The 27,666-nt window shown below is 36.5% G+C and overlaps 2 protein-coding genes across 3 annotated transcripts in view; one reads left to right on the top strand and one right to left on the bottom strand.

Moving 5' to 3' along the window:
* LOC128020041 (uncharacterized) overlaps positions 1-27,666 on the bottom strand; it is a 455,114-nt gene that overhangs the window by 191,972 nt on the left and 235,476 nt on the right. The window lies entirely within an intron of this gene.
* Positions 54-26,181, top strand: LOC128020039 (zinc finger protein Helios-like). Its single transcript, XM_052606570.1, has 9 exons — positions 54-273; positions 1,696-1,874; positions 4,797-4,845; positions 9,714-9,818; positions 13,412-13,594; positions 14,989-15,156; positions 20,915-21,052; positions 21,697-21,825; positions 22,934-26,181. The coding sequence occupies exons 3-9, from the start codon at positions 4,812-4,814 to the stop codon at positions 23,635-23,637; spliced, it is 1,461 nt and encodes a 486-aa protein (XP_052462530.1). The 5' UTR covers positions 54-273; positions 1,696-1,874; positions 4,797-4,811; the 3' UTR covers positions 23,638-26,181.

Raw genomic sequence — 27,666 nt, 5'->3', positions numbered from 1 at the left:
CCAATTTCTCTTCTTTCTTGCGTTCCTATAGATGCCTAAATACTGGAGATCCTGCCAAATGCATTTAAAATGCAGAGATAAGGCGTCTAATCGATTACCGAGTAGCACTGCTAGATCCGTTTCTCTGAGTCAGCCGGTCGCTGCTGTCCGTTCTGAAGATGGAGGAAGCAGGCGAAGGGAATATCGCACTGCAGCGGATACACAGTGTTTAGACGCTGTCTGGAACTCCATATCAGATGAGATGGATGTGTGGCACCCCTTCCACTGCTAAAGGTGAGCTGCCAAGGTTTTCCTTTCTCGGTTTAAAGGGTTTATGCGTCTGTGTATTCTGTGTTTTGACTGGTCCATGACGCGTCCGGACCAGGGTGCGAATTATGGGGGCGTTTGACCCCACCTATTAAAGGGCTGAACCCCAAAACACAGGTTAAAGAAAGTGTTTCTTATTTTTACGTGTAAGTATCTGTGTGTTTCAGCAGCGTTTTCAAACAACGTTTCAGTAACCAAAAAGTTATATTACAAGTTCCAAGAGCGTATAATACAAATCAGAGTGACCTAAATGTAACGTTCTGCTTGCGAACAGAAATGAGCCCTGCCGCTAATTGAGGTAACCATAGCAACAGGTGCTTGCTTGCACAAAACATAAATATTGTCATTATTCATGACTTGAAAATGTTGTACACTGGTCTGCGATTGTGAAAATATTCGTCGCTATCTGTGGGAATTCAACTGCTGAAATTTAGGGGGATTCATTTTGTTCAAAATAAAGAATAATTTGAGATTCAGGTTTTGGCGCCTCTAGCGCACATGACGTTACAGATAATCGTAAACTCAAAATTTTATGAAGAGTTTTTTTTTTCTCCCATCCCACTAAATAAATACATTATATGTAGGCTATATACATCATAGGTACATCTGTATTAACGTGACAAATTATAATTGCACATTTTTGATCAAGCAGCTTTTGTTATGATTTTGTTTTATGCAAAAATTAAATGTAAACATAGGCTAGTTGCGCACTCGAAGTAACGTGTACTGTAACATTGTACTTTAAAAGGCTTTTGAATCATTTAGCTACTTGCATGGAAAGCAGCAGCTAAATACTTTTAAGACCCTCTACCTCATTTTTATTTTTATTGATGACACCATAAACCCCTATAATTCGCACTTTTATCAATATTAATGACTCGTATTGTAGATGAACGAATTAATTGCAGCATTCTTTGCGCATTAGAAGTAATGACGCGTCTGCCAAGAGTATGCATTTAAACTGAAGTGAATTAGCTTACTATCGGCTATGTGGCACATGAAGCATATAGCAAACTCGCACACAGTCATCTCGCAACCTTTACCGGAGTGTCAGACAGGTGGAAATATTGGGCTCTAAGCCTGTTGTAGGCAGTTCCCATCATTTCCTTATTTATGGCTTAATTCCCTTGGAACCGGTGGATCCAGTTGAGTAATCGCCTGAGCCTGACATCGATTGACCCAGGTGTTGAACAGGCACAGGTTTCACTTCACTATGTCAAAGCAGTTTCAGATCAGAGGAAGAAATCTAATAGTCGGGGGAAACGCGCTTAGACGCGTGTGAAATGGAAAAGCTGACGGGCTTGTTCAGCGTAAAGGAAGTCACCAAATCATACTAACCCAAGCTTGCTTCCTAACTTTTTTCTTCTTTTTTTTTCATTTTGGTGCAAGATCGTCCCCTGTTTGTGACCAATATGTACTCCAGTTGAACATGACAGTCATCAGAGGACTTCAACACCACAGCAGAGACTGACAAGCCTCTGTCACCTGGAGATAATCGATTGTTTTTACGCAAGGATTTCGTTGGACACTTATTTGCGCTTTCACAGGGGGGAGACCAAAACAAAAAGGTAAACCTTTCATATTTTATTGTTAATACCACGTCTTGTAGTTTAATTAAAGTCCGGAAAGACATTTTTCTGTATTATAATGCTGACAGTTAAATACATTTTGTCGTTGTGCATTAATACTGCTACATAGCTAAAGTGACACATGATTATCAAATCTGTATTAATATCCGTTTATGGGTCAATAATGTGACTCTCATTTTTGCTTGGGTCTAATAACTTTATCAACAGTTCTTGTGTACACATCTTCTATGAGGAACATGTTTTCAGTGTTTTAATTTAAGTAATCTTTCTTTCTTTCTTTCTTTCTTTCTTAATATAATGAAACTTAAGAGATTGTAAAAAAAAATAAAAATAATAATAATTAGAAAGTGTCATCAACGTTCTTGAAATCATTGGTGTAATTCGTTTGGTAAGCCTTTTATTAGTATTTATTAATTATTCTTATAAAAAATGAAATTATTAGAAATAAATAATATTAATATTCAATATTAATATTAAATCATATTAAATATTATTTAACACAACAAGTCAGTGTGGCATAACCAACATGCAGGAAGCCATTTTGTTTTATCATAAAGCAGAGACCCCTGTAGACCCTCATAACTGTGGATCGTTTATTCTTCTTACATTTGATGTTTGCTTTGCCTTATTGATATTCCTCAATTTTGTTTAATTTTAACTTGGAAGAATATAGGTTGGAGTTTTAAATGTTATAAAACTTCAGTGAAAATAATGAAAATGTGGTGCAGAAAAGTATTTTAGTAGTGTTTACTTGATGGTTATACCACATGACTATTATAAAAAAATTAAAAATAAAAAAATGTCAAAATATTATTTTGTTTAATACATCCAACCAACATAATTCCAAAGATTAAATTAAATTAAGAACAAATAAAATGTGTTTTCCATTTGATTTTTAACAGTTGTCTTTTTTTATATAATTGCAGATGTCCTTATTCGTTATTGACCCATATAACATATATAACTTGCATTAAATCTCAAAGGAGTGTAATTAGGAATTCTTTTTTAAATTAGGAAACAGATATTACTTGTATGCCGTCTGCTGATATTGAGGAATTAATAGGGGTTGGTAGTGTAATGCTGTAGCACTGGATGAAGGCTGTGTGCACACGCGTGCCGTGATCAGTGTGCTCAGGCCCCTGGAGAAGTGCGGCACCATATATAAGACCAACTTCACTCCTGATGATTTGCATGACATTTCATCACACTGTTGTTGTTTTATGCATTTAATTTGAAGGTTAATTTCCATCTAACAATTTGGGTGTATTTCCATATCAAGAAACTTTAATTTGTGTCTTGTTTACTTCATAAACTTTGATCAGGGTCAGAGTATCCAGGTGCATTTTTGTGTAATGTCAGATTATTCCTCATGATTTATGGAATTTCAGGAAAGATGGTTCATGATATCGTGTGATTCCGGACTTGATGAGGGCTGTTTGGATATCAAACACTACTTTTATAGCTAACTGATGTATTGGTTTTTAATGCAATATGTGCACATTATGGTTATTAATGATTTGCTATGCTTTGCATAGATACTTATGTAAGAGTGCAGAGCAGAGAAATTATTGTATTATTCTATTTTTCAAACTGTTGTTTTCTGTTTTGAGCATTTATTTAGATTTTTTATATAAAGCTACTTAATTGGTTGACATTCCCTTAATAGGTTTTGAAATACTGTTCCAACTGAATTTTGTTCGTACAAATACTACGTCAGTGCTTTATGGGCTAAATCATAATTAGTTATTAAACATTTTAAAGTTGTTTAATATAAAAAATACCTTTCCAAAACTGATCCAGTGCTTGTAAATTCCCTACTCTATGACATAAGTGAGGTTCTGTAAGGATAATTTGGGTCTTGTCTAGAGATTTTGTACACATTATGAGCCATTTGTGCACTTTCCATCTATCAGCAAAACACAAACAGTGTGCAGTAGCTCTTATTTATGATACTGTCCTAATAAACGTCATGGAATTTCTCGTTTTATTTGTCACCATTATTAAAAATGACATTCCTCCAACTCTGTTCTAGAGTGCTAAACCAGTAAACGTATTATTATTGCTGTATGATCACTTGTCTTTGAAAAAATGTAAAGATTTTTATTTTATTAATGACTGTGCTCTAATGTATGCCTAAGATTTATTGTTTTTGTTTACTTTAATTCAAGCTGTTTAAGTTATAGAATATGTTATATCTTTGCTAAACGTGTTTCTGTCCAGCAGTGAGGTTAGTTTGATATGATCTGATGGACGGTATTCATTCGATGAGGCATTACTGACATTATTTTCACAGCTCACTTGCTCTGTCCAGGCATTTAATTTAAGACATATATTTCAATAGAAGGACCTGAAAACATGACAATTTTCACACTTTGCATGTATCTCTTTTTGCCTAACCAGGAAGTTGTCACTTCCCTAATGCTTTACAAGACAATTTAGAAATGTTTTATATAAAACATGTTTAACTGTTTTGAGTATACACATCAGTAATACGGTTGCATACAGTTCAGAAGAGCTAAAAACTGTAACAGAAAAGTTGAATATGAGGAATCGTACATTTGTGTATGTTTGCACAGCAGCTTGTTTATGTCCCTGTGATATTGGTTTGCTGATTTGGAAATTAAAATATATCACAAAAACTGTCGACTTTGAACGCCTAGAGTTTGTACCTTGGTGTTGTATAATTTAAGATGCAAATAAAATTTTTATATAATTTCTTAGTCACTCCTTTCTTTTTAAATACCTTCTTATTCTCTACATTCAGTTTCAGGAGATATTTAGATATTCACAACAATTACTTAAAGAAACCTGTGCCAGTAATGTTTGTCATATAACCATTTTTACAATAAAGTGATGCAGAATAATACAGAATCTAATGTATAACTCATCTTCATTCCACAGTTCTGCCCCCTGAATATGGAAATGGAGGCATCGAATGGCTATATTGCAAGTGAGTACGTTTTTTTGCATATTGCCATATTCAAGTAAATATAAGCAACCTTTATTAAGCACATAAAAAGCATCTTAAAAGGCATTTTTGAGGGATTTCACATGCCTGTCATGTTAATTAAAAAATGTTTTTTATTTTCTTTTACCTTTGGTTAAAGTAAAAAAAACGTGACGTTGGAGAGTGTTCTTTATGAATTGTCTATTGCATGTATTTTGAGTTTTATTTGTTTATAGATTTCCTCAGTGTTGCCTGCTATATAATTATTTTATGGGAGCTAACGGAAGACATTGAAACGTAAACGGAAAAATAATAGCACAGTAATAGTTTAACTGTAATCAATCAGAGCACATACAGACCTAAAATATTCAAGCAGTTCCACCATCACAGAGATTTTATCATATCACCTGCTTCTCTCATGCTGGGTTTGTGTATAGCACACACTTCATTGGGCTTAGACTTGAGCGCATTGATTATGTCTTTTTTCTCTGATTCCTTAAAAATGAGTTTCACATATTTGGATCGAGGTTTATCGAGGAATGCTTTTGAGTTCGATATACTGGTCAACTAAAAGCTTACATTTTTTGCAATGCAGACATAATTTGGTGCATTATTGATGACATGATTTATTTTAGATATGCTGTCTAAATCCAGCAGCACTGTGGGAGTTTGTCTTGCAGCTGTAAGCCAGTTCTGCTTTAAGAATATGTGCAGTAGTCAAGCACTCGAGCTGCCCCCAAGATCCTGTTTAAAAGCCAACTGCATCGACTCTTGGCTCCTCTTGAATTTGGTTATCTGGACGGGGCTTCAGTACCAGGTGCACAGTGGTACCTCCAAGCCTGTTCACTCCCCCTGCAGATTCCCTCAGATGGAACATGCTGATAAAACGTCCCTCGTCTAAAAAAAAAATAAAAAAAAATAAAATCTTGCAGGTGTCTTGGAAAATGAAAAGTTTACAGTTTAACTTGGTTCCATAGACTTTGAAAGGCTTTTTTCCTTTCTTAAAGGGCTTGCTATATTTAAAAACACGATTGAATACTGATCCACACCTTGTTTTTGAATAGCATTATCACATTTAGAGTAAAAGATAACAACGTGTGCATGGCGTTAAACTGTGTGTTTTTACACATTTTACTTTTTTCTTTATAACCGCTTACTAATCTTTTTTTACAAAATTTGGGAATACTTGAACAGCACCTTGGTTTCTATTTCCTAAAAAAGACTTGAGTCTTAAGATTGTCCATCTCAGATCACAGGCTAATACTACCACCTTTTGTACAGTTAACTGGCTTTGATAGGCTAATAAGACCTTGTCCACTTCAGCTTGTCCTTTTAAACAAGAGCAATTCAGTGGTGGCAGGCGGTGAGGAGCGTGAGGGGGAATGTGTTTTGTGTTTGATGTGGAAGGATGGTTTGGAGGTGTGTGGACGGACAGGATAAACCTGATCCACGCTCGAACTTTAGCATCTACGACATGCCACAACCAATCGCTCTGTTTCCTGGGAGAAGCGATCCTGTTTAAAACTCCTCTTTTTTGGTCTAGTATCGCCACTCTGACACAGAACCTGCCTCCAAGCTCCACCCCCGCTACTGGAAAAGAGCCGCCGGCAAACATGATGCACGAATCATTTCAGTGTCATCCAGAACTTAAAGTTAACATGAATTCTAAATAGACCATATTTATATGGGTTTTTTTTATCATTTGATTCAAAAATATTAATTTTTAGTTAAATTGAACTTTTTCCATTATTCAACATCCACTTTTTATGCTTCAAACAAAACATGATGAATATATATATAAATATATTTTGATAATCCCATTTCACTCTAAAATCATTATAGAAAGTCACACTTGTTGTGTTTCCCATTGACTTTAACCCGTGGGCCACTATTGAAAACACCCCCAATTATTTTCCCCATTGATCCACTTAAAAAATAGTGCATGGAACAGTCCATTCTGTAGGTTGCTGTTTGATTGGTATACACACAGTTTTAGCGAATGAGTGAATCGGGATCTGATTCTGACTCAGCAGTGGCACAGGCCAGACCTGTAGTCACTCCAGTAGTCTCCAAAGAGCCTACGGATTTTCAGCATGCATCACTTCACGGGGGAAGATGGTAGCTTTATTAATATAAACTGTATCCTGTAGGCCGTCATTACAAAAGAGCTCTCGGCCCATCAACAATCATATGTGTGGGAATGTCAGTGTGATTTGTAGAACAAATTAAACAACGTGGAATCATTGTAAAACTTTGAAATCCACATATTAAAGTGCAACAGAGATTGTTCATGTGATAGCAGAGCCTTGATCAAAAGTGTCAGTAAAGACATTTATTATGTTTTCTATTAACGGGTTCTATTTCATATAACTCCTGCTCTTTTAAACATTCTATTTATCAAATAACCCTGAAATAAAAGTATCAGCATTTCCAAAAAAAAAAAAAAAAAAATAGTACTAGACAATACAACTGTTTTCAACATTGATAATAATAAATGTTTATTGAGCAGTAAATCAGCATATTTCTGAAGGATCATGAGACAGTGAAGACTGTGGCAATAACAGCATTTAATTGCAACACATATATATATATATATATATATATATATATATATATATATATATATATATATATATATATATATATATATATATATATATATATATATGTTGCAATTAAATGCTGTTATTTTATTATTACAGTTTTTACTGTATTTTTGATGAAATAAATGCATCATTGGCAAACTGTGAGTCTTTAAACATGCACAGGGTAATAAACTTGTAGCGTGCACTTGACATTAGAAATGATATTTATCATGTTTGAGTTTAGATGTGGGATAAGAGAGTGGTTTCAGTCGCTACTGTACAAGAGTTTAGTTTACTCTCATAGATCCCTTATCCTGAGAAACTTTCTCAGGCCGGGGGGCCATCAGACACAGTGCTCTGTTATGGAAAATCCTCCCCCTGGCCATCGCTCAAATCGGAGTGGCTGCTTGTTTCCCGTTGTCAAGGGACAGCAGGTTACCTGAGATTTCCCTCAACCCCGGCACTGTAACCAGAGACGTGCTTTGGGATTGTGTCATTGGCTGCGTCTCCCTGAGTTGCTCTCCCTGTCAGAATGACAGTGTCTGTCTGCCAGCATGACCGCATAGATATCTGTCGCCTGATATACCTCAAAGGCCCTCATTTACTGATCCATTTACTTTTATCACAAATGTAAAACTTTTAAAGGACATGAAAGTTAAAATAGTTTGGGAATTAGAAAAGGACCTGTTGATTCACAAAAAAAAACCCAGGCAAATGAATCATTAAAAAAGCCATGAATACTGTTTTAAAGCCCTTTAGCAGACTGACTCTGCTACCCAACAAACCTGTTTGAAGGAGGGACTGACTAGATTTAGTACACTGGTTAGAGATATAACAGCCAGCGTAACTGTGACATCCAAGGTACTTTCCAGACATAATTGTGAAGTTCAAGGAATGATCTAGGTGTATGCATAATGCAGACATTAAGAGCCGTCTAATGTTGTTGTCGTTGTATTGAGTGTTTGGCTCTGAAGGGGTCAGTGGGTAATGGGATCAGGGAGCAGGAATTGCTCCCCCTGAGTGGACGTGCTGAAGCCATATTATATCTCGAAGCCGGTGTGTGGCGGGTGCTGAGAGATGAGGAAATCCAATCTGAATCTTAAGGATGTGGCTGAAAGCTTAACAAGCTCTCCCCACAAGAGATGATGGCACACTGTCTCTGTAAACTGAAGTGTTTACCTGACCCTAGAGACTTTTCAGCTCTGGTAACAGAGATGGGTGCTATTAAAAGCGTTTAGTGTATACACTACCTGAAAACCACTGGATATGTTGCTATCCTTTACCAAGTTATCAACGAGTATAATGAAGGATCATAGAACATTTTAAATGGATGTCTCTTAAAGTATTAAAAAGTGCAGAAACTGAATAGAAGCCGTTGTTGTGTGAATTAATCAGTCAGGTTCATTCAGTCATTTTGCTATTTTGTAAATATTATTTGAAATATTTTTTTCATATTTTTTTCAGTATTTATCATATTTTTTTATGATTAAATCCATTTATTTAGATGGAATCTAATCTTACCTGAAAAATGTTTAATTCAGTAACTGTATTATATAAATATTTTATATGCATTATTACATTATGTGTCAGTATTATATAATACAATTAAAAATCAGTTCAATAAATCAGTTAATTTAGATTAGCTTTAACGTTAATCACATTTCTTATTTTAATAGTTTACATTATTATATTATATATTTATGTTCTAGAGTAGTGAAAAAAGAGTGGTAGGATGCAGACTACAGTAGATTTGAGTTTTAAACAGAAGGCTAAATTATTTTATTAAGCATGTTCTTCTTTCTTCTAGATGATATAGTCCTGACGTAAAAAATAACAATATGTTATGAATGGTATACAATACAGTGACTAAGTGACTATACAAAAATACTGTGACTAAGTAAATGTGTTTCACTTGATATATTGTGTGAACACTGTATCAGCCAATCACCATCTCCGATCAGAACTGTAATAAAGTTGTAAACAGTAGATTGCTTTAAAACATATAACAAAACAGTATTCAGTAGTTCAGTGTTCAAGTTTTGAACAGTAAAGTACAGCTGAAAGTATATTTGAGTAATAATTGACAGTAAGAAATACATCTAGAAGAGTGATCCTTGATTCAGTTTCTTTTATGACTGATAATCTCCAAGTGCAGTGATTTTGAAATGTCTTCCTTGAACTGTCTGCTTGTATAGATCTGAGTTCAGAGCTTCATTTAGCCACAATAGCTGCGCCGCCTGGAGCAAGGCGATGTCCTCAGTGCACTTGTTTCTGTCTGTCTCCTAGGTAACGGCAACTGCTCTCCCAGGAAGGAGAACTCGAGAATGCTGGTGGACCTGTCGACCAGCACACCCAATGGCCAGCGTTCCCAAAGTCCTAATTCCCCTGCTGGTGAGTAGGCCCGTCTTCTAACAAGTCCACTCCCAGCAATGCATGTTCTCATTTGACTTTCTTAGATGTGGTGCATTGATTAGATTATCTTAAAGGGATAGTTCGTTTCTATTATCATGAAGCCTACTCACCCTCATGCATTCTCAGACAAAAGCATTACCCTATGGTACAAAAGGTAAAAGGTACTCATATGTGTTTTATAAGGTTTATTTTTAAAGTACCATTCAAGGTACTTATATATACCATTTGGTGGGGGGTACAAAGAGCTTTTAGCTTTTGTACCTAAGGGTAATGTTCCAGTGACAGCTTTTTACCTTATTCCGAACCTGTATGACATTTCTTTCCTTTCGTGCCTCACAAAAGATCATAACTGGAGCCTTTTAAGCTTCAAAAAGGAAGCAAAGTTTTGAAATGTAGGCCATATGACTATATCTTATGTCTGTCAAATGATATAATATCTTTATGTGAGGAAAAGGACACAATTTCAGTCATTATTCAATGAAAACATCTCTCACAAACACACCACATTCATAAGACTTGTTTTGAATGATTTTTTATCAACTCATTGACTCTTAGATTTAGGTGCAGCAGTTGTCATGTTAACAGCTTAATAAGAGAGGAAGATTATCAGTAAATGTTTTTCACACAAAGCTTTTATATGGCTTCAGAACATTTTAAATATGGCACTCGTGTCATATGTGGAATATTTTTAGTGCCTGAAATAAGACAGTGAATGATGACAGGATTGTCATTTTTGGCTAACCGTCCCTTTAGCATTAAGAATAAGAAGTACAGTATCTCACTTTTTATTGCAAAAGATCTTAAAAAGGAGAAATGAGTGCGCATCAGCTTGCAAGGGACAGAGGAAGGACCTTTATCTTGCAGTATAAAAAAAAAGACCTTTATCTTGCAGTATAAAAAAATAGAAGTTGCACTTGCAGCTTTATCTGTGATCTGACGGGATAGGCCCAGTCTGTGACTTGTCCCTTCCTCAAAATCAACTGCTGGTTTGATGGAGGGCTCGTCAGCATGAGCGTGCATACTGAGAAAAGGGAAGCTCTTGCCACTGAAGGATGGAGGTGCAGACCATGATCCCAGATGGAGATCGTTCTTCTAGATAATTTATTGGTCATGTTGCACAGGACGTTGAGAAACATGTTACTGGGTAAAGAGAAGTTTAATCTACACATTTGGTTTAGTTAACCCCATGCTTGCACATGGAGGTGGAGGGATACAGACTCCAATATATTATTCTGTGCAGAAAGTACTCGAAGGATAATATCATATACAAGGGTTAGACATTGCCTTTTGACATAAGAACTTTCAGCAAATGTGAAATTTAATAGAAAAAACGAAAGAGACCTGACACATTATTTATGCATCTATGTCGGTTTACTCTGCTTTTGTCATGTGAGCCTGTTAGTCGCTGGCTTGGGTGTATTTATCCTCAGCACTGAGTGTTTTGTTCTCATTCATTTCCTTTGATCAGTTGATGATGATTCTGTATGTTGTCCCGGCAACCGTTTCAAGTTCACTCAGCTGCAGCCATCATAAACACTCCATAACGTGTATGCTAGACATAGTTAAACCACAGGCAGCTGTTTTCTGTCCTCAGTGATTGACAGAATGGACATAGAAATTGGAAAGATGTATATATTTTACAATAAGGTAATTTTGTTCAATTGTGATGCGTTGACAGGATTGCACCACATTTGCATTTGTGGGTATAGATTGAGCAAGTTTTTATTTTGTGCACCGAGGCTTGCCATTCGCCATGCGAGTCATACGTGTTCCTTTGAAAGTGGAGATCGCTTGTGCAATATTAAGTTTGTGCGCTTGTAATACTTCGTTGGAAGTGCCAGCGGGTGAAGTGAGGGTTATCGTGTGGCACTGCCACATAGCTCTGTGAACCTGCATGTTATTGTGTGTAAACCGTTTCTATTTTGACAGTCATTGTTCTTATATGTATAGCTTTATTTGGAAGGGATTTTTGTAACTAATACGAATGGGATGGGGTCTTATTAGTTAACACCATGGTGGGAGTGTCTATTTGATTTGGGCGTTTCAATAGGTCATGTGCTCTAATGTGGCATTTAAAAAAAATATATATATTATGTTTTTTTTATTATTATTATTATTATTATTATTATTATTTTATTTTTTATACCAATTATTACAAATTATACCTAAATATTTTTGGAATACTTAAGATTTATAACTTATAATTAACATTTATTAGTAGTTTGGAATAATTAATTAATTTTATTTATTTTTTATTATGTTTTTGAAAGAAGTCTTTCATGCTCACCATGCATTTAATTGATCAAAAGTACAATAAAAACTATTGTGAAATATTATTAGAATTTAATAAACTGTTTTATTTTCTTTTTTTTTTTTTACAATATAATATAATATATTTATGAATTATAATATAATATATTAATTAATGGAGACATTTCTTATGGATTTTATTAATTTTCCATATGATGATTACTTGAGTCATCAGCTGTTTTACCTACAATTACAAGTTGGCAAAAAGGAAAATCTATAATTAGGTTGCACCGGGGTGCACAATGACAAATTTAGCTTTAGTTACAGTATTCCAAAGTTAATACAAATCAGGAGAAGTCGAAGACAGTGGGTAATTTGCTTCACAATTTTTTTTTGTATGAGAAAAAAAAAAAAATGCAATTCTGACAAGAATAAAATCACAGAGTTTGTGAAACACATATTTATCTCAGCAGGGAAAACGAGTCTCATCCGAATAGCGTTTATGAGTGATATTGCTCTGTTGTGAGCGTCTGCAAAGATTGGGAGCTGCTGACCTTTTTTAGGGGGATCAGAGAGATTTCAGTCATACTCTTAGACTGTGACTCAAACCTAGTGAAGCAGAAGAGCGCTTTGCCTGAGGGACAACACTCATACAGACGGGAAAGACGGAGGTGACTCAAAGCTTAGTCTTAAACCCTTGCCCAGAGATTAAACTCGCGGTGAAATTACAAACAGGTTTGTCTGGATGGCGCAGAAAGCTGCCTGCTCTTTTTCCACCTGTCGTGAAACCTGGAGAGTGTGCGTGGTTGAGACGGAAAACTTGAGGGCCAGGCTGTCGCGTGTTTACGTGTCGCTATGTGTTTATGCGTCCCTTTGCATGTCTATTTTTGTCACGCTCTGTGTGTCTGCGCATGTGGGGGTGGCCTCCCTGGAGGTGCATGACAGCCTGTGTGCTGCGATAAATGGAGAGGCTCGCTCAGTCCAGACCAAAGCACTGGCCCACCTCCTCTACACGGTCTCCCACTGTCAGTCATGTAGAACTCCACCTGCCCACCGTTTGCCTCGCTACACTAGAGACTACAGCTGCGTCTGCCTTTCTTTCCTGTTTGCTGTCATCCCGATGCTGCTATCGTGTTGGAGGACAGATTTCTTGGTCACTGTGCTGTCATAGTAACCAGTGATTTCAAAAGAGTATTAATTCACCCTTTAGTTCTCGATCACGTGTGTGGAAAGTACTGGAGCTCCTGTCAGTGGGCGATGGAGACTGACTTTTGTGTTTAACGGTTGAAAGCTTGTTTAAAAGCTTGAACGTTTTCTTACAGCACGCACAATCAAACAGGAGGAAGGTACTGAGGAGGAGACAGAGAGAAGACTGGATGAGGCGGGTCACAGCGGTGAAGAAGGCTCTGGATTGGAGGAGCCCATGATTGACAGCCCAAATAACTCACAAGATGCTGGGCCAGGAACAGAAGGGCATAATGAGACCGGGATTAGACTGCCAAATGGTAAATATGATCAAATTAAAAAGAAATTATAGGAAAAATATTTAGCAAAGTAACTTTCCAAATTCCAAATATCAATGATATGTGTGTCTGTGTACTTATAGCCAGAATATATTTCAGTCAGAATACATATAAGTGTAATGAAATGAAAGTGTGGTAACCTTAAATAAAATGGAGGTTTAGACGATTAAATATGCATTATGTATTTTTTTAAAGATAGAAGGCCAATGTTTATTTTTTATAAAAGTCCATCTTTCGAAAAAGCACCATAATCCCACAATTCAAAGTGCAATTTATTTGCCTAAATTCATTGTGACACTTCTCAAGTAAGTTTCGACAGAACACATTTCACTGACTTCCCATTAAAATAGCAAAGCCCTTTCGTGACCAAGGCTTGTCACTCATACGTTCTTCCTTTTTTTAGTGTTAAAAGGGTGTGGAGCGGGTAGCTGTTCTGTAAGAAGACAATAGTTAAGACTAGGAATTATTCTCAGGGAAAACATCACAGGAATCCTCCACAACCTGTTCCCAAGCCCAGGGCTGACATTGACACTGCCAGACAACACGCTAACAGGACAGCGTCATATTTCGGTTTTCCAGGTTCATATCCGCTCAGAAATGAGAAACGTTTAATCAAGCCATGGCAACATCATGGGGCTCAAGTTGGGGTTATAAAAAACCGATGATCAAACTTTTTATGTTGCCATCAAATGTGTTTTAAAATCACAGGCTATTTTTAGAGCAGTTGTAATGCATGAGTAATCCAATTAATTCACCATAATTAGGTTCATAATCAACAAAGAATTGTATCAGATAGATTTGGTACTTATCATACCTGTGAAAAAATAGAATTTTTAGATTCTTTAGGTCCTTAGTGTATATAAATATACATATTTTCAGTCAAAACAATAATATTGTGAAATAGTACATTTTAAAATATAGGTTTTATATTTGAATATATTTTAAAATGTTATACGTTTGAGGGTGAAATTTACATTTTTAAATTTTTAAGTAATGTATTTTATTTTTTATTATTATTTATTTATTTAGCGTTCCTGTAGCTCAATTTGTAGAGCATTGCGCGGTTGGAGGTTCAATTCCCCGGGAACACATGATACTGTTGGTAAAAAATTGATAGCCTGAATGCACTGTAAGTCGCTTTGGATAAAAACGTCTGCTAAATGCATTAATTTTATTTTATTTTATTTTATTTTATTTTATTTTATTTAGTTACATGATAACCTATGTAACCAGCAGTATGTGTCTATGCAAATGCCTTGAGATTTTTTTGTGAATCTTTTGGGTGATGACAAATGATATTGATATTTTTACATTAACTCTACAAGTGACCAGCAAGTGTCTCTTGTTCATGACTCTGTTCATCCTCTGTCCATCAGGTGACCGGCCGTTCCAGTGTAACCAGTGTGGGGTTTCATTCACTCAAAAGGGCAACCTACTGAGGCACATCAAACTCCACACGGGAGAGAAGCCCTTCAAATGCCCGTTCTGCAGCTACGCTTGCCGCCGCCGTGACGCCCTGACCGGACATCTGCGCACACACTCAGGTCAGGCTCCCACAGCTCTATGCAATTACTATAAGAAGACACATGCATGGGCAGTAGTGTGGTGTTAATGTGTGCCATAGCCTAGAAAACAATTGTGGTTCTGTGACATGCTCTGGAAAAAGGGACGTGCATAGAGCAAACACTGCTGTGAGGCCACCTAGGACATGCTGTTGTGTTGCCTGCAAGTCTTGCGCTTCACCAAAGGAAATGATCTCTTGTCAACCAAAGGAAAGTGTCGCTTTGGTGAAGCATCACTCTCTAACCCACTTTCATATCAGCCCACCATCAGTTGTCTAGTCCTCATCATTAAAGATCCGGGTCATATGATACCATCAGCGCTCGGCTCGGAACTTCACGAGCTGTCACTCAGGGACGGCTTGTTTAAAACGCACAGGGAGAGCTGGAGCGACCTATCACTTTTATCGTGTTTTGCTGCCTTTTTTCGTCTTTTGTCATTTCCTGTTTTGCAGCTCTAATCACAGCACAGGGATAGCACAGTTTTTAGGCCATGCAGCTGATGTCTGTGGTGTCCTGTTTTTGTGGCCAGAATTTATGAAATAATTCTTAAAGACATAGCTACATTTTGGTTTCACATATGCGCTGATGGTCACAGGTATTTTAGGGCTGATGACCACCATGCTTTTGTTCACGCTATTGACTGAAGTTGCTTCTCATGATTTTATAAACCATTTGATCCAAGATATGTGCTTAAATATATTTGAAATGGGTCCTTTGATCTTGGAATTGATATAATTACGTATTAAATACATTCTCGTTGTGTATTATAAAATGTTTTTGTTTCATTTATTTGATCAAAAATACGATTAAATCAGTAATATTGTAAAATAATATTACAATTTGCAATAACTGCTTTCTCTTTTAATATATTGTAAAATGTTATTTATTCCTGTGATCCAAAGTAGAAATTTCAGCAGCCATTACTTAAGTCTGCAGTGTTACATAATCCTTAAAAAAACATTATGATATGCTGATTTCTTTGCAAAACATTTAAATGTCCAAAAAAAAAAAAGGTCACTAAGTTCCTCTGTTTGTCTAATTTCATAGTTGTGATGACTATTTAATCATAGTCATTAGTCATGATAGAGAATGGGAAGTTGTACCCAGCCTGGTAGTATTGATTCTCAATCATTTAATAACTAACCAGCTAACTATGCAAAATTTGTGGTGTGTGTGTGTGTTGTGGTCTATCATATTGATATCAAATGTCAGTGTGAGAGCTTTTACCACCAAAGCCCACGCACCAAACTACCTCAGCATATAAACGTTTGTGGCCGATGAGAGTCATTAATTCATTTGCACATCCTTTTCTATAGGCATTGTGAGGAGGTGCCACAAGAAAGCTTTGTTCTACCACAGTGTGAGACATGTAGTTGTTGCTGGAGTCATTTTAATGAGTAATTCAAGGACTTTAGGAGCAATGCTGCCCAGGGCGGTCTCGCCCTTTTTGCCACAAGTCCATTTTCCCATTGGAGCAGAATGGGAGTGACTTTGAAGGTCTGATGACGTCTTGGGCAGGGGGTGCCACATGAAGGACCTCTTCCTTTCTGGCCCTTGGAAACAAGAGGATTGATGGAAAACAGCCCAGGAAAGTTAAGTGAAGAGGAAGTAAAATCTTGCAAAGCTTTGGCTATCCAATCGTTTACAAGCGCCTGTCACTGGAATCCATATGCATGCACACAGACCACAGACGCGCTCTTAAAGATGAAACTGAAACAGCATATGTTGCACCACAGTTTTAGGCGTGTGTCATAATGTTGGTGACTTTGCTCTGGATGTTTTTGTCAGCTTAGTAAAATAAGAAATGTGATGTGAGTGGCTAATGTTTGATTCAGGTAGTGGATGCTTTAAGCTGGGTTCATGTTGTTTAACTACCAGTTGAGTAACTTGAGCACTTTTGCTGATGCTCTACAATTGATAGGCATTTACTTGAAATGAAATGTCATCCTCATCTCACTGTTTCCTGTTTTCAACCCGAATGGATGCGGTTTAGAGGGCTTTAATGCAGCATTATGTGCATGAATTTGCATTTGAAAAAGTGCTTAGACAGGGAATTTATTTTTTTTTCTGAATTGTCCAAACTTTGCTACAGGAACTCATAGGGTTTTGAACAGATGCTATTAATCGATAAAACTGCTGGTTGCATTTCTTTCACACTGTACGAGTTGGAATCTTTCTCTTCATCGCATATTAGCATGATTGCCTGTCCCAGACTTTACAGTTTGCAGGTGTTTTTGACAGTTCATTGAACCAAACAATTCAGTTCTCTTTTTTTCCATTTATAGCATAGATTTGTCAGTGTGGATTCGCTATATCCTGTATGTCTGCTCCAAGTCATTTCTGATGTGCTGTCATGCGCACAATTAAAATTATTATAAATATTCAAAGTGTGACAAAAAATGGCACTTTCAGAGCTGTCCCATCAGGTGAAACTGTACAGTCACCCACTGACATATAAAGACCCCAAGAATATTGACGTATAAATGTCTGCACTAGATCCCCTTGATTACCTGACATTTGCACATTGACATGAAGACCATGTTTATGAAAGATTGTTTAAATGTAATAATAATAATAATAATAATAATAATAATAATAAGCAAATTTAGGCATTCTTCATAGTTGACATGGTGTGACAGTTCACGTGAAGGCTATATAAGCATATATATTTATATAGTATGTGTATGTTTATATTATTTTTTTTTTCTTCTAATATTATATATTCTAATGTTTAAATTGTTAATCATTTTTATATGAAGAAAATAATATTATAAAACACTTTATGTGGTTTTATTAATAAAATATAGATAATACATTATTTTATACTACTGTACACATTATTGAAATTTCATATTTTAACATTTAAAAATATATATATTTAGTTTTATCTTTAAATTACAGCTTAGTTACACTGTTAACAATTTCAACCCATTGAATCTAAAACTTCAGTGAAGTAGCTAAAAAAGAACATTATTTTCAGTTTTTGGTGTAATGAAATATGTTTATGCGGTTTAAGGTTTAAAAAACACATTATTTTCATTATTGTTTCTCCTCTATGCCCAGCCTTTCTAAAAATGCGTACATTTTTACGCTTTAATTTTTAAGCACATCATTCTGAAAAGCGAGGTGTTATATGATTGGCCAGCTGTCCAGTGCATTGTAATTGCCCGAATACCTCAAGCGTGTGATGGAAATGTTACACCCCTTACCATACTGTGAAGCTGTGTCCTGGTGCGACAACACAAAACCAATAAAACCCATTACAAACAAGTCATTTTTTGCATCCAGTGAGGACATAATTACTGATTATAATGACTTATACTCTCTTTTTACGTGTTGCATTGCATATAGCACCGTGTAAACATAAAACCATGTCTGCATTTATGGGAGAAACGACAAACAATTAGCACTGCTCTACACTGCTCAAAATGTTTGAATGGTCAGTGGCAAATCCTTTAAATATGAAATCTTAATTACATGTTGTGAGTCAGCATTATCTGTCAGAACACCGGCATTGTAGGCTACTCTCCCTGGAAACTGCACGCATCTGAATATTTGGGTTGAACTGTTCTGGAACGGTGTAGTAAATACAACTTAACCACTGATTTCTAGTTGTGTCCTCTTTTGGAAGGCCAAACAAAGTATTTTCGATTTCACAATGTATCGACGACATGGCAGTGGCGGCAGCAAACAATACTACAGTGAGAATCAAGGTTACACCTTGTTTCTTTGCATGAACATTTAGGCGGCATTATGAACATCTTCCCACACAGTGACGTAGACATGTGGGGGCATGTTTAAACAAGATGTTTTAGGAGGGCGTGGATGAGTCTTAACTTAAAGAATATCTCTTTGGGTTTGAGACTTTAGTCTTTGCAACTTTAGGGATCTTATTTATTCACAAACAGCCAGTAACACTCCAAAGAGTAAGGAAAACACACAAGTTTAGGATACATTGGATTCAAGGCAGACCGAAGCAATTTTGTTTTCTGTTACTATAATCCTTCCTTTCCCACAAAAGTGACAGGGCCTCTGTTGTTTGACATGCGTTCTACACGTAAAAGGTCAATTCAACGCATCTCAGTCAGTAGCTGTGTCACTTTCACTGTTTGCTTCAGACTGAAAGCACTATGTCACTTTGAAAAGGGTTACCAAAAAGTGTAGGGGGTATTTTTACAATTGGCACACTTTACAGGTAGTCCCACATGCTTGCTAGTAACAGGTGTGAGTTTTCATTATTTTCTCACGTGCAGTAAGAGGCTTGTTAACTATGTTCATACAGTATGACTCAATTCACTAGGCTGTTTTGTTTCACTGCCACACTCTTTATGAATAATTCTGAAAGTCCCTTTTACCAGTGGATTGACCACAGAGCTCAAAGCAGCCCCTGTCTCAAATTCAATTAGGTTTGTAGCTGACATAACAGAACAGCGCAGATGTAACGGTGGGCTATGTTCCGATTAGATACTGATGAGTGAATAAGAAAAACATGACAGCTAAATGAATGACTCAACCAATTGATGAATGAAGCTCGGAATGAATCAATAAACGAATCGTTCCATTAGCTTCTGGAAAACTCACATCTGTTTCTGGAGGCTAAGCATCGTCCTCCTCCTACTCTCCTCTGCCCACGATGGAAGGACAAGGTTCTTGTTCCTTTTGCAGCTTTCTTGGGAGGTTCTGTCCCATTATCACCCTTGCACTGACCTAATCTTAGTGGAACTGACTGTGAATCACTTCACACCTTATGCGGCTGAGGAGAAACACTCACTCCATTACTGTTTATTGTTCAAAGAGACTTTCCAAGTCATCACTTTTGGCGCCAGTAACAGATGGATGATGATAAATCAACATCGAATACTACTACTAATGTACGTAATTCTATGGAGCTAACCCCCTCACCATGTTGTGGTGATTGCATCATCACGAAAATCTGTCTGTGCCCACTTTCTCACCTACTTAGTTGGAGACCGAAACTCATTTGTGTGAGCGGTCTGAATGAGTTATTTTACATCTTAAAGGGGTCATATGAAATTGCTGAAAAGAACATTATTTTGTGTATTTGTGGTAATGCAATGTTTTTAAGTGGTTTAAGGTATAAAAACACATTATTATCCAAATACTGTACATTATTGTTTCTCCTGTGTTCCACGCCTTTCTGAAACACATTGATTTTTAAGCCAGACTGTCCTTGCAAAGTTGGAATTGCCCCACTTTATAGAAACAGACACGGACATTGTAGGCTACTCTCACAGGGAACAGTTCTTCTCTTCCAAAAAATGCGCTGCACACATCTGAATATTTGGGTTGAACTGTTCTGGAACAGTGCTGTAAATACTACCTAACCACTGATTTCTAGTTGTGTCCTCTTTTGGAAAGCCAAACATAGTAGCTTCGCTTTCACAACAAAACAAACAGCGTCTCAACAACATGGCGCCGGTGGCAACAGCAAGAATAAAAGCTATGCCTTCTTTCTTTGCATGAACATTTGGGTGGCATTATGAAAATCTTCCCACATCGTGACGTGGACGTGGAGGCGTGTTAGAATGAGCCGTCTTAGGAGGGTGTGGTTGACTTAACTTTTATAAAGAATATCTCTTTGGATTTAAGTCTTTGTAACTTTACAGATCTTTTTTTATGCACAACGAGTTTGTAACACTCCAAAGAGAAAGGAAAAATTGAAATCACATCATATGACCCCTTTAATACTTATTTTGCTACTCTTTGATGTCTTTTTTAGTGGGCAAACCACACAAGTGTAACTACTGTGGGCGGAGCTACAAGCAGCGCACGTCATTGGAGGAGCACAAAGAACGGTGTCATAATTACTTGCAGAGCGTCGGCATGGACTCTACCTCCAATCCTGGACTGTATCCAGGTTAGTGTCTCATGACTTCACAGAGAATGTAAGATGATGGTTTCCGCCTCATTGATCTAGTGTTATTATGAATTATTGTGGAAACGTTTTGGTGACACAACAGTGTTCCACAAGCTTGCATGTTTCTCGGAATTAAAAAAGGTAGAATTACTTCACGTAACATTTGTGGGGTACATTTTGTTGACACCAAGTGGTCAAGGTTTTGCTAATTAGCCCCTGTGTTATCTACGGTGTTTGATGACATAATGGTGTTCCACATGTTTCTTGAACACAAAAAAAAAAAAAATGTAAAATAAAATGAAACATGATTTACTTAAATTGATTTGCTTCAATGAAAATATATGGGGTACGTTTTGTTGACACCAAGGGGTTTTGCTGGTTAGCATGGTAAGCCTCTATTGGTAGATGGTCCGAACCACACCATCTGACAGCAAGAAGCTTCTTTCTCGATTGAAACTCATTCAAAATTATAATTCTAGCTAAAATCATTGTTGTCTTGACAAATTGGATTCATAAAATGTACGGCTCAAACCAATTTGCCTGCAAAACCTATTTTACCTATTTTGAGATAAATGGGAATGCTAATAAATAGTATTTTGGACCAGCTTTGTTGATATGCTGAAATGTTTTATTGTTTTTACCAGGAGAGGTACCAAAGGAGCAGAGGCCACTAGAGTCAACTGGGATGGTGGCTTTCGACCGCCCTCCTGTAATTGAAAGACTGCAGGGGAATGTGGGTAAACGGAAGAGCACCACGCCACAAAAGTTTGTGGGTGAGTGTCACCTCAGCAAAAAATGTGGTTGAATCTACTGTATGCAACATACTGATCTTCAAAGTTCTAGTGGTGTAATGTAGGCAAGAAACATTTTCAACCTCACACATAAAGTCCCTGTATGTGCATAATGCAAAATGGAAATGATGTCTGCATTGCGTTTAAATCAGGTAACTGCTGAAAGTTGCTGAAAGAAAGCTATTCTAAAGCACAAGTATCTGACTTTTCTATCATTTATTCATCACTTCTAGATTACTTCCACCAAAATAATTACAAATGTAAAAAAAAAATCTTTAGTAATAAAAACTAGTGTCTTCTACTTTCTATAGGAGCAACAGTAATTGTGTCAGGCAAATAGGGTGGGGTTTAGTGAATTAGGAAGAAGCTATAATAGATCTATTTGAGAAAGTAAGTGTATTTGTGCTTATAAATAAAGACAGTGACTTATTTAAATACAGCACAGTACTGTTTCAGAGTATTTAGTGCCTGGTTAAACTGGATTGCCGGTGGTTAGTGTGTAACATGCAGGTTTTGGCGCTGAAATACCACATGCAACCGTTTAATGAGCGCTGAGTTTCCACATGAAGGAACAGAGAGCAGAACTCACATTAAAAAAAATAATAATAAAGAGAGTTCAATTGTAATGTAAGATCTCTTAAGAGAGAGAAAATATGTATACAGTAGCACGACTTTATAAGAGGCATTAACACTAAACATTATTTGAAAAGAAACTCATTACATGCGTTGTAATGACAATATCTGCGGAAATCAAACTAAGTATTAAAGTGAAAGAGAGAGAGAGAAAAAATGGGTTTGAGTAGGAGTTTTTTTTTTTTTTTTCATTCTGTGGTTTTTGCACACCTGTGACTTTGCCATTGCTTTTACTGACTACGCCAGAGCAGTTTACCGCATCCATATTATGCAGGGGTTAAATTTTCTCACTTCAGTCTCCAAACGGGGCTTTCCATCATTAATGCAACAGAAACATAGTAACAGCATTTTAAATCCACTTTTTACAGTAAATTGCAAGGTTAGTCTATTTTTCAATCATTATGGAAAGTACTTTGGGACTGTTCCTAATATATCTTTTATTGCATTGTCTATTAAGGTGAGAAAATGGTTCGCTATTCGTACCCCGAGTTGAGCTATGAGATGTGCCCTAAGTATGACAAGGAAGCAGAGGTGATGCATGCCCAGTTGATGGACTACTTGGGCTCCGACTCCTTGAGGCCTATGGTCCATCACCCATCCCTCTCCATGGCTGAAGTGCTGCCTATGGTGAACCCGCTCTTCCATCCGATGTACCCGCTCGGCCCACGCATGGACCGTCCCAGCAGTCGAGAGGCTCCTCCGCTGCCCCACCCGAACCCAGAGTTCTCTCACCCCACCAATGGCGCAATCCCCTTGGTGAGGCACAAGAATCCTCATGTGGCCCGAGATGGGTCCCCGTGCAACAGTGGACAGGATTCGGCTGATTCGGCACGGAGCAGCCCCCAGGAAAAGCTCAGCGGCACCGGGCCCAGGACGAGATCAAGCCCGGGGTTTGCCCGGGCAGAGGAAGGCAGGGCGATAGACGCCGGCCGTATAGCCCCCAGGGACAGCATCCGCGTCTTTGGCCGCGAAGGCCAGGAGCTGAGAGTGTTCCAGTGCGAACACTGCCGCATCCTGTTCCTGGATCACGTCATGTACACCATCCACATGGGTTGCCACGGTTACAGAGACCCACTCGAGTGCAACATCTGCGGCCACTGCAGCAAAGATCGCTACGAGTTCTCCTCGCACATCGTCCGTGGAGAACACACCTTTCGTTAAGAATCCCACGCACTCTTGCAGTCAGTTTACCGCAGACGCCATCAGTTTACTGCTGAAGCATTACAAGAGCACCAATCGGCAGATATATGAAGGTTTCGGTCCAATAGAAAGTTTTCACTTTGGAACTGTTTGAAGATTTTTGTTCTGGGCGAGGGGATGAATATGTTTGTTTTAAAGTTCTTTTTCATTTTTTTCACCTCACACAGAGATTATTGTTATATATGTACTGAACCTTCCAACAGAGCAGCTATGTGTTATCTAAAGTTGTGAAGTTTTTTTCTCTTTTATTTTTTTTTGTTTGTCATCTGTATTACCTCGATGCATGCTGTCATTCTTGTTTCATGGACCTTGATCAATATTACAGGAAATCCGAGCAAGCAGAGCTTAGTTTTGCATACAAAAAAAAAAGACGAAAAAAAATGGCTAATTGATAGCTTCTTGCTACTGTGGCTTCTTAGTGCCTTGCTGATGTTTTGAACGATTTAGCTTTTTATGGAGTGTTTTCTATCTTTTTAGCAGCTTTTCTCATCATTTGCACCCTTTCGATGAAGTTCCGGGGCGTATGAGTTGAAGTTTCAGTAATCGTTCTAATGTCCTTATATCGGTGCTATTCTGGTTTCACAAAAGCAGTCCTGTAGGTTGGCACAAATCTTTTCAGACACATTTTAATGAAGTGCTGATGACAATCTCGTAGATTTTAATAGGAGACAGTGACACTTTTGCCATGCTAAGGACAGATTAGTTTTCCATGCTGTGTTTTGCTGCTGTTGCACACTTACTATCATCTCTTGCGTTCTTATGCACTTCGCTGAAAACAGCACTGCAACATGCCTTGATAAACCTGTTTTTGCACTATTAGCTTGAGGCCTTGGGCGAAAATATGTTATTTCCCTGCTACTGATAAAGCGAAAAAAGGTCAGTGTGCATTTTAGCTAGTATATTGTCATCCGTGATTCAACAGGGAACAAGTCTGCACCTATATTAACATGCTTTAATAAGAGGGTTGCCATACTTTGATTGAAATCTGTTCATTTCATTCAGCCTAAAGACCAAATGCCTCATTCAGTCAAACTTCTCTTACTGTCTTGAGTGTTACAGCACAAGCTCAAAAAAAGAGTTTAGATTTACTTTATTTTTTCAGTCAACAAATGGACCTATGCATTTGTTATTGGGCTTTCTAAGAGCTGAGATCTGAAAAATGCACATATATGCACTGCATATGCATTTTTGGTTAGACTCCAGTTAGCTAATACATTTTTACTTTTTTTTATTTATTTTTTTGGACAGAGAAAAAAATAAATAACCTTTTACACAGTGATAATTGACAAAAACAATAATGCCTGGTAGCAGAACAAGGCAGATCTTTTAATTAAACAACGCCTTTTATAGATGTTAGAAGATTGCCGTCAAGATTTCATCGCTAACCCGAACTGCACAAGAGCTTTAAAAGATAAAGACTCTTCTTTCAAACTTTTTTTTTCTGTATTCAATGTTGTTGAATTTTAACATCAAGCATTCTGTAGCACAGCCATAAATCCAGCTTTAATCGATGTGTACGGCTCAAAATGTACAAAAACAGCCTTCACAACGTTCAGAACCTCCCTTGCACATCTGTTGGGCTTTTATGTCAGCGCTAAAAGAGCCCTACATCACTATCAGACTTTGTTGTACCTATTGTTTTTAAAAGCTCTGCTTTTGTCTTTTATGCTTTGAGAAAAAGTCCCAAAAAAATAAAAAAAATAAAAATAAAAAACTGTGAATACGCCCTTTAAACGTTATGAGGAAAAAGACTTTAAAGGCCGAACATCACTGATAGAAATGCATTCATATTGTTTGAACATGCCATTTTATAGTTCTTTAAAATATAGCTTTGCCTTTTTTCACCTCCATAAAATGTCACAAAGCGCACACACAAACACCACCTAAAACATATTGAAGAATTTTATTTGTTAATGAGAATCATGTTTTTTTTTGGTGCCACATGCAGGAATGATATTGGATGTGCTCCACAATTCCAGGGCATTTTATATAATTATTATTAAAGATTATTGTATATTAGACATTATTTTTCTTTTCTCCAAAAAAAGGAAAAAGGTGAAGGAAACATTGATGTAAGACTATGTTTACAACCTGAATGAACAAGAGCACATGAGCAAAAGTGTTCTTACGATGAGTCCACACTTTTGGCACTGGAGAGTACTTGAAATTAAAAGAAAGGCACTCTAGAGTCAGGTTTCACTTTTTATCTCAAAGTGTATGGGACTGCTATTTTCTCATCTGTGTGAATATATATTTTTTTTGTGAGAGAAAAGTGTTTTTTTAACTGTTCTTATTCACTGTGGACCAAGGGATTGCAGTGTATTTTTATATAAGTGAATAAATGGATGAATTATATACAGTATATTTTGGTAAAAATGTTGAAAGGGGGTTATCTTTTGCTGTGTGTCGGTTTGCTTTTTGGGGGGGTTTCTCAGGTACAGTGTTGTCAAAAATCTTATAAGGCATTTGTATGGAACTGTTGGAGAGATTTGAATTAATATTGAATTGTCTAGTACTATTTGACTTGAAATCCAAAGTCAAATATATAAATTAAATAATATTATAATTATATATATATATATATATATATATATATATATATATATATATATATATATATATATATATATATATATATATATGTATATATATATTTAAAGATATGAATATTTTAAGTAAGACCAAGGTTTACTGGTGTAAAACTCTTTCTAAGATTGACTTTTGTAACCTTGGTATCTTTAAGGAAAGTGTGTCATTCTATGTTGGTTTGTAAAGCTTGGTCTTTTCTGCATTAAATACTGTCATCATCTGAACCTGTTGCTGTCTGTTCCGCTCTTTTCCTTCTTATTTTCACGCAGAACTGTTTTCACAAGGTTATGTGATGTTTATATTGTTGCTTGTGTGAATATCTCGATCTTGTACTGAGAATAGATATGTGGTCTTGTATAGAACGAGGCCCCCCTTTTTTTCTTTTCTTTTCTTGTCTTTTTTTTTTTTTTTTTGAAGGACTTGTGGTTTTAGTCAAAGGCCATATCTTTTCTTTCCATTGCCTCTCTCAATTTTCAAATATGCTCAGCAGCCTGAGAGAGCATATGTCAAAATCAGACCAACAAACACATGCAGTGTTACAGAAAAAACAGCAAGAGACTGATAATACTATTACTGAGTGATAAAGAAAGCAGTAATTACTTTAATTTGGATTAATTATTTCAATGTAATATACACTACCATTCAAAAGTTTGGTGTCAGTAGAATTTTTAAAGGAATTTATACTTTAATTCTACTAGGATGCATTAAACTGTTGAAAACTTATAGTAAAGACATTTTAAAGATTTATACTTCAAATAAATGCTTAAAAAATGTGTATTAATTTTCCACATAAATAATAAGAAACACAACTGTTTTCAGTATTTATAATAATATGTTGTGGGTGTGGGTGTGGGTGTGTGTGTGTGTGTGTGTGTGTGTGTGTGTGCACCAAATCAGCATATTAGAATGCTTTCTGAAGGATTCTGTGATAATGAAGCCTGGAGTAGGCTAATGGCTGCTGAAAATTCAGTTTTATCATCACATGGATAAATTACATTTTAAGATATAATACAAAATATCATTTATTTTAGATTGTTTTTTTACACTATTTTTTTTTATTGTCTGTTTGATCAAATATATGGATCCTTGGTGAGCATAAAAGTATTAAATAAAATGTAAGTAACCCCAAACTTTGAAAAAATAGTATGTGTATTTCCAATGGATGCTGTTACAATAAATAACATATAATTAAAAAAAAATATATATATATATATATATATAATAAAAAAATAAAAAAGTAATATAAATCAGTAAGTTATTAATTTATTACTGCAAAATAAATATTTTCTTCTTTAAGAGCTAACAAAGTTAATAAAAAAATTTAGGAGTTAGGATCCATGTGCAGTTGTTTAATAAAATCCTCAGCAAACAAGTCCAAAATGGTAGACAGATAGCATAAAC

This window comes from Carassius gibelio, chromosome A9 (assembly GCF_023724105.1).
Source record: "Carassius gibelio isolate Cgi1373 ecotype wild population from Czech Republic chromosome A9, carGib1.2-hapl.c, whole genome shotgun sequence".
Taxonomy (NCBI): domain Eukaryota; kingdom Metazoa; phylum Chordata; class Actinopteri; order Cypriniformes; family Cyprinidae; genus Carassius; species Carassius gibelio.
This window is presented reverse-complemented; position numbering and strand designations above follow the sequence as displayed.